General features: G+C 42.4%; 1 protein-coding gene across 3 annotated transcripts in view; it reads right to left on the bottom strand.

Annotated features, from left to right (window-relative positions):
- PIGU (phosphatidylinositol glycan anchor biosynthesis class U) overlaps nt 1–12388 on the bottom strand; it is a 35805-nt gene extending 23417 nt beyond the window's left edge. The window contains exons 1-6 of one of the 3 annotated variants that reach the window (XM_030211415.1): nt 12322–12388; nt 11858–12036; nt 9586–9650; nt 3840–3899; nt 595–657; nt 354–463 (exon numbers count right to left, since the gene is read on the bottom strand). In XM_030211415.1, the coding sequence (XP_030067275.1) occupies nt 354–463; nt 595–657; nt 3840–3899; nt 9586–9650; nt 11858–11987 (428 nt within the window). In that variant the 5' untranslated portion in view covers nt 11988–12036; nt 12322–12388. Of the gene's footprint in view, nt 1–353; nt 464–594; nt 658–3839; nt 3900–9585; nt 9651–11857; nt 12037–12154; nt 12198–12251; nt 12264–12321 lie in introns of those variants that run through there. The other 2 variants (XM_030211417.1, XM_030211416.1) reach the window with 2 other exon arrangements.
- Nucleotides 12389–12804: the final 416 nt, after the last annotated feature.

Raw genomic sequence — 12804 nt, 5'->3', positions numbered from 1 at the left:
ATAATGACCATCTTGAGACTTGTTAAAAATAAATGCCCGGTCAGCTCAGAGATCTGGGTTCCATTCCAGCGCATGGCCTCTGCCAAGACTGCTGTGGAAGCCCCATTTGTAACCCCAGAAAGAATGGAATTCTAGCCACTGCGCCAAAAGAATAGTAACTGGTCAGCCCCAAGGTGTTCAGAGACAGCTGCAATCTGTTGCCCCTGGCTGAGGGGGGTTGCTGAACTAGCTGAGTTACATGAGAAAAGCCCCAGGGAGTTGCAAATGAAGGCTCATGGTACTGGTCTTTGTAGGAGCTGGGAAGAGGCAGAAACTGCCAGGGAAAACTAAAAAGGATAGCTTTTAACACTTACAATACTGCTACTTTCAGAGGAATATAATACATGTCCAAAGGTGTCAACAAGAGTTCTGTCGTGTCTGGAGCATATTTGTTCAGCTCGAGCTGCAGTTTCTGCTTTTGAAACTGCAAAAAAGAAACAAAAAAAACAAAGAGAAATACAAGACTATTTACATCTAAAACCAAACGGCATGTTTTAATAGACCACAATGCATTTTGGCTTGCTTTGGAAATCACACGGCTTGAAGACTGCTTACCATGGCCTTGTTAAAGTCCTGGACTGCCAGGTACAGTGCAACGGCAGTAAGTGCATCTGTTATCTGTAGACAGGAGGTGGAAGAAAACAGGAAAAGTGACAAGAAATAATGCATTGTGCAGAAGATTCATAAATGAGTCTAAACTAGGTGTTTAAAAAAGCAGTTTACAGCAAAAAATACCCCATAAGTACAACAACTACCTGTGATAAGAAAAAAAAAATTCTTTTACAACCAGCGTGTTTCTTGCAACTATCATTGATTCATGATAAAGTACGCTCCAGCCTTCAAAGGTATTTTCCCTTCATCAATCCCACGTCCCCATATCACCATTGTTTATTGTAGTTTGATGTCATTGCTGAACATTTTATTGTTTAAATTAAGCTGTATTAGATTTGGGCAACTTTATTGGGGAGGCAGTGTAGAAAGTTTTGTTCCCATAGAAACAAAATGGCAAAAGCCTTTTATATACATCTGGCTCCAAGTCTGTATTGAGCACTGAGGTTCACAGCATTCATGTCATAGATGTAATTGCATTTTATTTGGCACCAGCAATGCGGAAGGTCCCTGTTTTAATCTCCAGGTCAGCTGTAAAGACAGCATTCACAGTTCCCGGAGGGCAGGAAGAGTTGTACTCATTGTGGAGAAGTAGCCTGATGGTTGGCACAGTGGGTCGAGAACTTGGGGTTCAATTCTTACTGCAGCTCCTTGCGACTCTGGGCAAGTCACTTAACCCTCCATTGCTCCAGGTACAGGACCCCAATACAAATCCTTTCTGAAGACCTGACTGGAGAAATGCCAAGATGTGCATGATCTGAGCAGAGAAGGAACACCAGCCCTCAAACCCTCGTATATGCTGTGGCTGTAAAGTATTTCCAAGACTGAAGCAAGGTAGTAATGACAATCAGAATAACCTTTTCATCTCAACCGAGTCCTTTCAACGGCCTTACCTTAAGGCCAAAGAGGCACAGATCCTCCATGAGCATCGGGCCTTTATTCAGTAGGCCTTGTACCTGTGTTATGGTATAAGCCAATCATCAGAATTAAATGTGTAGCATGATGTTGTGTTGGATCAGATACATATATATACACCAATATATTTGTGCAGCTTTTAAATATATATATATTTGACACTGCAGCAGAGAAAATAGTCTCATTCCAAAAGCCCTCTTCCCTCTCCCTTTGGGGAATATTTACAAGACAAAGGTACTGCTGCAGTGGCAGGGACCTCACCTTGCCTTTTCTCATTCCTTAAACAAAAGACTTAAGACTGCTTTAAAGTTTTAAATTGACTCTATTCCTCTGATCAACACAACAAAGATTGGACCTAACCAGAGGATGCAAGGAGACAGGCAGGGAAAGGTGTGAAATCCAACTTAAAGACAAAGGGCACCTGCTGGCTGCCCCAGACAAATCTTATGTATCACAGAGAATCAAGCAGGAAGCCTTGTACATCAAAAGATCATTTGTCAGCAAAATCCAGACAGCAAGTCTCGTGATGTCATAAGACATGAGACCAGGACTCAGGGGTCGTGTGCAAACATGAGACCAGGACTCGGGGGTCGTGTGCAAAAAACCAGGAAGCCAGCAACCAGATGCACATGGCCTGCTTCCCTGCAAAATAAGAGTATAAAAGGACAAGCTGTTTCCCAAGAGTCAGATTCTCTTCAGCTGCAAGCAACTCAGATCCATTCACTGCAGAAGCCCTCCTGTCCTAACCATGTGCTCATCAATCAGCTGGACCACAGCATGCTTGTAACAAGGACTTGTAAGTTAACCTACCTGCTACTTTGTTCTATTTTATGCACAGATTATCTGTAAAGATCTCTTAAAACCTACCTCTCGTGTGCAATTGTATATTAAATCAACCTTTTTGAAGCTAAAAATACGGTCTCTTTGTGTTCTGAGTATATGGTATCTTTTATATATACTTAATTTATTGCAATTATCACCTTTGGTGATTGGTGGAGAAATTAATATCCTAAAACTTATAAATACAGCGCCTGCTCTTAAATTATAAACAGTAGCGAGTTGCTCTAGAGCTATTTTCCCCAAAATAAATCATTTCTTGTAACACCTGCAGTACACAGAGAGGGCTCCCATCCAGCAGTCGGATCAGGTCCGCGTACCATGGCCTCCGGACACAACTATCTCACAGGTTGTGGAATAATGGGAAGCTATGTAATGGAAATAATGGTTGGCCGGAGACAGTGCTGTTCCAGAGTGGATTGGGAATTCTTGCCCGGTGGTGAGGCAGAACTTGAGAAGCAGCGTAAAGTGAAAGGAGAAGCAGCAGCAGCCACAATTGAAACTTGTCTGGCCATTCCAGAGCCAACTTAACCCCCATCTGTCCTCACAGCAGGTAGTGTCAGCATCCATCACACATTCCCCTGGAGTCTGATCTCTCTGTTGCAAGACAGCTAATATACTCAACAGTTACACAGAAAATATAGTATTACTCTTTTGGCTAGAACCTAATGGTTTAACTGTTTAATATTTAAAATAATACATGAGCTAGACATGTGAAAGACATTTCACAGTTGCTCCACAGCAATGGATTCTGAGCTAGGAAAACAATTAAGTGCTTTTTGTTATTCTTCACAGTTATGGAATGTGTTACCGAATCAACTTCTCCGATATCTGATACCCAGGTTACCCTTGTTGCTGTTTAGCATGGCTGGAAACGGGCCTGGTGCGTTACGATGGATGCTAAGCTTTCTCAAGGAGGACATTTACAGGGGTAGTTATAAAGCCGTGACATGGTGGAAGCAAAGTGGTTTATATATTACATACAGGTACTTTCTTTGTCCTTAGTGAGCTCACAATAAGTTTTTCTACCTGGGGCAATGGAGAGTTAAGTGACTTGCCCAGGGTCACAAGTGCTGTCTAGGGCTGGGGAAAAACCAACATGCTCTACCTCAGCACCCTCTACGAGTGCACCTGGCAGGGGACCGAGATGAAAGTTATTATTATTATTATTAACATTTGTATAGCGCTACCAGACACATGCAACGCTGAACACCTGACACAGAGAGACAGTCCCTGCTCGATAGAGCTTACAATCTAAAAATAGGTTTCTCAAATGAGATTTTAAGCATTAGGAATTGAGCCTCACAAATGCATCTCTTGACTGGGACAGTCACTGCTACCCTTGTGCATTGTACTATATATTACTGCTGCATCCTCGTCAAGGGACCAGGATTTATGGAAATTAAGTAAGGCTGAAACTCTTTGGGAAAAATACTTACCATAAATACCAGCTCTGCATAATCAATAAGGAAATGGAAAAGGTAGATAATAAGTGGTGTCTACAGAAAAAAAAAAGAGAAAATAAATGCTTGTTATTAGCATTTTACATCTTAAATCTTCAACCATTTTAGTAACAAATCTTCCAAGAATGACAAAATCAGGAAGAGGGGAAAAAAACCCTACAGGATGGCTACGTAAGACTTTGTACCAATACAGGTATTTAATACCCTCTGGCTATGAACTTACTAAAAACAAACTCTAATACAACCCACACATGCATACACAGAAAGCAGCAAAGGATTCAAGCATTTTACTTATTCTGATCATTGTATAGCAACACTTCACACAAGCAACGAAATACAGGGTGACAAGATTTCACTACATTGTTAGGGCAACCAAGTGTGAATTTATTGCAGACAGTCAGCGGCTGGCTCTATAGCTTAGGCCACAATTGTCTGTGCTACAGTGTGGGATCCCTCTTGTGCTGTGGCTAGTTGGGCTTTGAAACACTGCACAGATGGTTATCATATTGGGCCCTGGGGAACAAGTGGAGGAGTGGTCTAGTGGTTAGGGTGGTGGACTTTGGTCCTGGGGAACTGAGTTCGATTCCCACTTCAGGCACAGGCAGCTCCTTGTGACTCTGGGCAAGTCACTTAACTCTCCATTGCCCTATGTAAGCCGCATTGAGCCTGCCATGAGTGGGAAAGCGCAGGGTACAAATGTAACAAAAATAAAATAGATACTATTGGAGATTCTACATGGAATGTTGCTACTCTTGGAGATTCTACATGGAATGTTGCTACTATTGGAGATTCTACATGGAATGTTGCTATTCCACTAGCAACATTCCATGTAGAAGGCTGCGCAGGCTTCTGTTTCTGTGAGTCTGACGTCCTGCACGTACGTGCAGGACGTCAGACTCACAGAAGCAGAAGCCTGCGCGGCCACATTGGTGTTCGATTCCCACTTCAGGCACAGGCAGCTCCTTGTGACTCTGGGCAAGTCACTTAACCCTCCGTTGCCCCATGTAAGCCGCATTGAGCCTGCCATGAGTGGGAAAACGCGGGGTACAAATGTAACAAAAAACAAATACATCTTCTGATGCTCAGTTTAGCATCAGTCTTTGGAGCTTTCTGGGCATATGATCTGGGGAGTGGGGCAAAAACTCAAAAAGGTGACTAGGTTGAAATTTGTCCCAAAAATGTTGAGCACTAGTTGTCCACTTATCCATTTTCCCATCTTTGTAATCATAGAAATTTGTTTTTTTTTTATTTTATAAATGACAGATTATTAAAACCTTGAGCACCAGACACTGGAAAGAAAAACAGAAAATAAACCAGAAAAGCTAAATTTAACCACACACAGAACTTAATTCCTCTAATTAATTGGGAAGAAGACATACAGATAATAAGCAAGAAAAGAGCAGACCATACAAAAGAAAAAGGGAAACAGTTCATGACGATATCAGGTCCAGAAGACCTTCAAATTTTAGCAGATATCACCATGAGGTTCTATTACCAGAGTGATTTCTTTTCGGACAAGCAGTATATAAAAAAAATGTAAAAACTTGAAAGTTGGACACAACTTGGGGAAACTCCCACCATTCTTTTGTAAGCCAAAAAGGAATTTAATTGTGAAGGTTCAAAGCAAATATATTTTATTGACTGAACTCCGTGATGCATTTGCATGAATAACTGGAGAAGAAAAGAGCACCCAGCTGAAGAACCCCAGGTCTGAGGATGAGTTCTTCTTTTCCTTTTGATTTCATTAATAATCTGCATTTCAGAAATGGCAAATCACAATGCCTTAAAGGGAAATAGGACTTGATATACCGCCTTTCTGAGGTTTTTTTGCAACTACATTCAAAGCGGTTTACATATATTCAGGTACTTATTTTGTACCAGGGGCAATGGAGGGTTAAGTGACTTGCCCAGAGTCACAAGGAGCTGCAGTGGGAATCGAAGAACTCAGTTCCCCAGGATCAAAGTCCACTGCACTAACCACTAGGCTACTCCTCCACTGGCAACATTCCATGTAGAAGCCTGCCCTTGTGGCCGCGCAGGCTTCTGTTTCTGTGAGTCTGACGTCCTGCACGTACGTGCAGGACGTTAGACTCACAGAAACAAGCCTGCGCGGCTGCGTTGCTAATCTGGAAGGGCAGGCTTCTACATGGAATAGCAACATTCCATCTAGAATCTCAAATAGTAGCAACATTCCATCTAGAATCTCAAATAGGGAAATGGAAATGGGACTTGATATACCGCCTTTCTGAGGTTTTTGCAACTACATTGAAAGCGGTTTACATATATTCAGGTACTTATTTTGTACCAGGGGCAATGGAGGGTTAAGTGACTTGCCCAGAGTCACAAAGAGCTGCAGTGGGAATCGAACCCAGTTCTCCAGGATCAAAGTCCACTAGGCTACTCCTCTTTTTTTTTTTTTTTTTTTTAACTTTATTATAATTTCAAATTTATACACTTATCCAAAAAGTATACAAATACATTAAAAAAACAAAACCCCAATTATTATTTTGAAACATTTGTCTCATTTTAGGTAATAAATCATATATTTTCAACCCCCATATGGGAAATACATAAATGGAACCAAGATATATATTTATCATATTTACCAATTAAAGTAATTAATCAGAACATTACAAACTCGAGTGACATTCTCAGCCTATCTTACAGCGACCGTATGGGCAACTAAACTTTCACAATGACATTCTGTATTTCCTTAGAACAAACAAAATCCTCAAACTGTTTTGGATCAAAGAACTGGTAATTATTCTGTTGGTACACAAACCGACATACACAAGGAAATTTAAGAGTATAAGTTACCCCTATATTTAAAGCTCTTTGACGCAATGCCAAAAAGGCCTTGCGTCTACTTTGGGTCTCTCTTGCGAGATCCGGAAAAATTCTAACTTTAGATCCAAAAAAGAGTGAGTCTAAATGTTTGAAAAATAATTTTAAGACCACTTCTCTGTCCATCTCAAGTGCAAATGTTACCACAGCTGTTGTCCTTTGAGTAACCACCTCCAAGGAAGACTCCAAAAAGGACGTCAAGTTCATTCCACCATCCACAACAGCCTGATTACTTCCAGATTTAGATGTTAAAGTCTGAAGGTAAATTACCCTTGTTATGGGTGGTAGGGACTCACCCGGCATCCCTAGGACTTCCATCAAATACTTTTTAACCATGTCAATAGCCGAAATAAGAGGAGATCTGGGGAAATTGATAAGCCGCAAATTAAGCCGTCGCTGTTGATTCTCTAAGTATTCCATTTTCCGCTTGGTGAAATTACTATCTTTAATTGTGGCTTTATTCAGTTTCTCCAATCTCTGAAATTTTTCTTCATATTCTTGAGTCATAGACAATTGGTGGGCATTTATCTGCTCTTGGACCGACAGAGCTTCAGCCAGTAACTTAATTTCTCCCACATTTTTTACCAAAACAGCTTGTAGTGAAGAATGCAGTGAAAAAGTTAGGTCCCATAGTGACTCCATTGTCACTACGGCTGGTCTTGCAACTCCTACACTCAAATCAGGAAGGGGAGCCTTGGTTATCTGTTTTAAACCATCACTCAACACAGAGGAAAAGTTTTTAAAGCTCTGTCCTACCAGACAACCCTCGCTTCCATCGCGTTCGGTTGGGCTCCCTTCCTTGTAGGTCCTCTCCACTTCGGGCATGGGAACCGCCAAGGCACAACTCTCTCGCTCACTTCCTGGTTGAGGAGGCGCCGTACGGACGTCGGGGCTGAGAGAAGCCCCGTCTACGCTGCTGACCGAGTCGATTGAAGCCGGTCTGATAGCGGGAGATGAAGTCATCCGAGGTCCCAGCGTTACTCCGAAATTCTCCAGCTTCGTCTGCCTCGAGAGGGGGATCTCAGCGGGTACAACAGGAGCTTCCCTCACCTTTCCTCTCCGCTTCCCCATATCTTGGGTATTCGGAAACCACTCGGGATTCTCTGCTGGAGCGTTTACGGGTAAGTCAGGGGTAACGTCTCACATCAGCGCCATCTTGGTTCCTGGGTGCTCCCCCCTACTTGAAGTTATTCAGAGCTGAAACCCAGGATGTCACTAGCCAGTGCCCATTACATAAGCAGATATTGCAGCAGCACCACAGACACAAGACAAGCCAGGCAGCAAACCTGGTTAGTGCTGCTCCCACTGAAGACTAGCACCGCACTCCACTAGGCTACTCCTCCACTCATTCCACCAATAAGAGCCAACCTCATCAGTGATGTCACAATGGCTTGATTGCCCCATACTTGGCTCACTTCTGATATTGTGATGTCATAAGGGAAAAGGAAATGGGACTTGATATACCGCCTTTCTGAGGTTTTTGCAACTACATTCAAAGTGGTTTACATATATTCAGGTACTTATTTTGTACCAGGGGCAATGGAGGGTTAAGTGACTTGCCCAGAGTCACAAGGAGCTGCAGTGGGAATTGAACTCAGTTCCCCAGGATCAAAGTCCACTGCAATAACCACTAGGCTACTCCTCCACTCAAAATAATCCCGAGGCAATGGATCATGACCTGAGCTCAAGGCCAAGGTTACAGGAGAGGCAACCTCAGAATCAGATTTCTCCAGTAAGATGGAGACATGTGAAGCATTCATTCTCAGACACCCGTCTCTCAAGCCTCTCATATCCTGTTCCTTTTTTTTTTTTAAGTTCAATTTCTTTATTGAATTTTATATATAGCACAAATAAACCAAAGAAGAAAAAAAACAAACAACACTGTAAGTAGTATACTGTGCGGCGGGGGGAAGAGGGGTTGGTGGTTGAGAGGCTAGGATGGGGGAGGGCAGACTTATACGGGGTCTGTGCCGGAGCCGGTGATGGGAGGCGGGACATACTGCTGGACAGACTTATACAGTCTGTGCCCTGAAAAAGACAGGTACAAATCAAGGTAAGGTATACACATATGAGTTTATCGTGGGCAGACTAGATGGACCGTGCAGGTCTTTTTCTGCCGTCATCTACTATGTTACTATGTTACTATGTATTGTTAGTTGAATATTTTTACTGCTGTAATTGTCTATTGCTTATGTTTGGATTTATTCTTACTGTACACCGCCTTGAGTGAATTCTTTCAAAAAGATTGTAAATAAATCCTAATTAAATAAATAAAAACCTGGAAATTATAGTACAGATCTCAGTAAACAATCAGAAAAATCACAAAAATGATCGCTCATATTATGGCCTATAAAAAGAGAATAGCTATAAGGGCCTAGATGACTGCTCCTAAATAGAGAATTATGAAATTGCCTTACATATACCCACAATTATCAAAAGAAGATCAACAAAAAGTTGCCAAGCTTTTTCCATAGACTTAAGTGACAGAGCTTACTGGCTGCCACTTGATCTTTACAATACACATTAGCTGTCCACCAGAAAAGTACTGTTATTACCCTCAGAATGTTTCCAGTTACTCAAGAGACTCTGCAAACCAAATGAGAGGAGTATATCCAGCAAATGACCTTCTCTAGGTGATAACTGCAAAGACCTTTTAAGAAGGCCTAAAAGAGGACTGGCAAGGAGGGCGAGACAAGAGATGGGAAAAGCTTTTTAAGTGGAGCCCAAATAATTTGCCACAATGGACGAATGTTAAGTGGGAGAAAATTCCCTGGTGAAGCCCAGAACTTTCTCAAACTGAACTTGCTACATATATTAAACTAAAAAAGTATATCGAGTAGATGGATGGCAAAATATGAATCTGAACACTGTTACTCACTTCATGAAATAAATCCCCAGAGTATGGCGAAACTCCCAGGTCCAGCAGGGCCAGTCCTTCCACCACTGCAACACACGAAATAGCACATGTGAAACCTTACAGTGGCTACCAACTGGATGATAGAGTCATTTTACCGAAGTAGCAGAGAATACCTCCTACACCTGCTTTAATAAGGCTTTGTAAACTGAAGTCTAAGGAACTGTCTGAAGGGGAGGCCTCAGTGGGTTATAATTAAATAAAACATATTCCAATTTATGTAATGACAAACGAAACAGTGCTGCCATGGGGATAATGAGAAGCAGGGGTGGATTTTTGTTTTTACTCTCAAACACCAGCAAAAGAAAGACAAAAAAAAACAAAAACAAACAAGTTGTACAGACAAGCCTGCAGTTGTTTCTAATCTGTGTGCAAGGTCATCAAATAACATTTCAGTTATGATATATCAACAGTATTATTTGTTCTTTAACCTCTCATCCCTTCACCCTCCTCCACACCATCCAATATGTCAACTGAAAAACCTCACAGCCATAAGTAGAAAGAGAGCCCCCTTTCCTCTCCCACAGCAATCAGTATACATGCAGTAATTTAGACACTCTTCGGCCATGATATCCAACCCCACGTATCATTTCATTTATTAATATTTATATTCCACTCTTATCCAGAGCAGAGTACAAAACCACATACATAATAAAAAAAAAAAAATATATATATATATATATATATATATATATATATACACACACACAACTACAACTACATGCTGCACAGAAAAGGTTATTCACAAATTATACCCACCGGAGCCTGAAATTTGGAAGGGCTGAGATAAAAGTGGGACCCTCCCAAGCCTTAGTGAGAATTCACTAATAATTTGAGAGGTCTAATGCCAAACCTATACAGTTTGTACTTATCATAAAACATGATGTCTGGCCTTCTCATGAATCAAAGTGAAAAGGACTATCTAGGCACTATGTAATGCACTATTCTTTATTGGTGTTGGCGCTCTCCGAAATGCCCATTTCAACTTATCCACCCCCCCCCCCCCCGAAGTTCTAAGATACAGACTGCCAATTGCTTTCTCCATCTGCTGACATAAGCGACATCTCCCTGCATAAACAGCCTTAGCTTTTTCCCAGAATAAAGAGGCAGTCCCTACGTGCTCAGTATTATTAGTATTATCAGTATTATTAGTCGTCGTCGATGATACGCTGAAACCTTCTGCTCAGTGTGCTGCTGCGGCTAGGAAAGCGAATAGAATGTTGGGTGTTATTAGGAAGGGTATGGAGTCCAGGTGTGCGGATGTTATAATGCCGTTGTATCGCTCCATGGTGCGACCGCACCTGGAGTATTGTGTTCAGTACTGGTCTCCGTATCTCAAAAAAGATATAGTAGAATTGGAAAAGGTACAGCGAAGGGCGACGAAAATGATAGTGGGGATGGGACGACTTTCCTATGAAGAGAGGCTGAGAAGGCTAGGGCTTTTTAGCTTGGAGAAGAGACGGCTGAGGGGAGATATGATAGAAGTGTATAAAATAATGAGTGGAATGGATCGGGTGGATGTGAAGCGACTGTTCACGCTATCCAAAAATACTAGGACTAGAGGGCATGAGTTGAAGCTACAGTGTGGTAAATTTAAAACGAATCGGAGAAAATTTTTCTTCACCCAACGTGTAATTAGACTCTGGAATTCGTTGCCGGAGAACGTGGTACGGGCGGTTAGCTTGACGGAGTTTAAAAAGGGGTTAGATAGATTCCTAAAGGACAAGTCCATAGACCGCTATTAAATGGACTTGGAAAAATTCCGCATTTTTAGGTATAACTTGTCTGGAATGTTTTTACGTTTAGGGAGCGTGCCAGGTGCCCTTGACCTGGATTGGCCACTGTCGGTGACAGGATGCTGGGCTAGATGGACCTTTGGTCTTTCCCAGTATGGCACTACTTATGTACTTATGTAATCCTACCATTTCTGAATAAGAAACTTTAGAAAATCTCAATACCAGAGGTTTTCAGCGCAGTCTTCGGGGCACTCCTAGCCAGTCAAGGTTTATAGGACATCCCCACTGAATTCAATATGGATATCCTGAAAACCCCAAGGTCTGAGCTGGAAACTTCTGCTCTATATAGATATATTGCACACCTGCCACTAAGCAAAAAACCCTCCAAGTCCTCCTTTCCCCTCTATACAACACCTGCCCCCAAACAGCCAACCCCATACCCTCCCCTCCCAGTCAGCCCCCCCCCCCCCCCCCCCCAAGTCCTCCCCTCAGACACCGACCTCGCTTCCAGGAATTCAGAGGCGACACCACCTCCACTCGTTCCGAAATAAAGTCAGCCAGGCTGGACCTGAAGAGCACAGCCCGGACTGTAACAGCCACAAGCAATGCCAGCACTAAGGGAGCGGCCATCTTCCTGGGCCAGGCGTGCTCATGGGAGTTGTAGTCCCTGGATCCAGCTCTGAAAAAGACAATTATGCTACAGGTAACTCAACACGAGCAGATTGCAAAGACATTAAATGGGGAAAAGCAGGCATTACAACCATACAATCAGATAGAAAATAATAAAGTTACACAACTGATCTTTCGGTGCAACCCCAGAATGCAGAGCTATCAAGTCACACACTGTCCTCTTACGCCCTCCCCGGACCAGCACGTCACCCCCACCACCCCTACCTTCAAACTTGAGATCGCTTGCGGGGCAGCAGTAATTCATGCAGGACACCAGAGAGAGAAAAAGCCCTACCTACTTCCTCTTTCCGGCGACCCGCCGCCTAACGCAACTTCCTGTTTCCGGGGAATGCTCTGGGGTCCATCGCGTGCGTTCCGGACAAGGAGGTTTAATGACATTCGACGGCATGATCCTATCTGGTCCATTATCTGGGCTGAAGGTAGTGGGCGGAGCTTGCCGCCATATTGGTCAGAACAAAACAATAGCAATCCTTATTGAAAACATATTTAGCAAACGTGAGGTTTATATTGTTACTAGTAGAGAGGTGTGGTAGCCGTGTTAGTCCACTCTTATCAATAGAAATCAAACAAAATAAAACATGGAAAAGAAAATAAGATGATACCTTTTTTATTGGACATAACTTAATACATTTCTTGATTAGCTTTCGAAGGTTGCCCTTCTTCCTCAGATCGGAAATAAGCAAATGTGCTAGCTGACAGTGTATATAAGTGAAAACATTCAAGCATTACTATGACAGTAAAATAGATACTATTGGAC

Source organism: Microcaecilia unicolor, chromosome 8 (genome assembly GCF_901765095.1).
Source record: "Microcaecilia unicolor chromosome 8, aMicUni1.1, whole genome shotgun sequence".
Lineage (NCBI taxonomy): Eukaryota > Metazoa > Chordata > Amphibia > Gymnophiona > Siphonopidae > Microcaecilia > Microcaecilia unicolor.
This window is presented reverse-complemented; position numbering and strand designations above follow the sequence as displayed.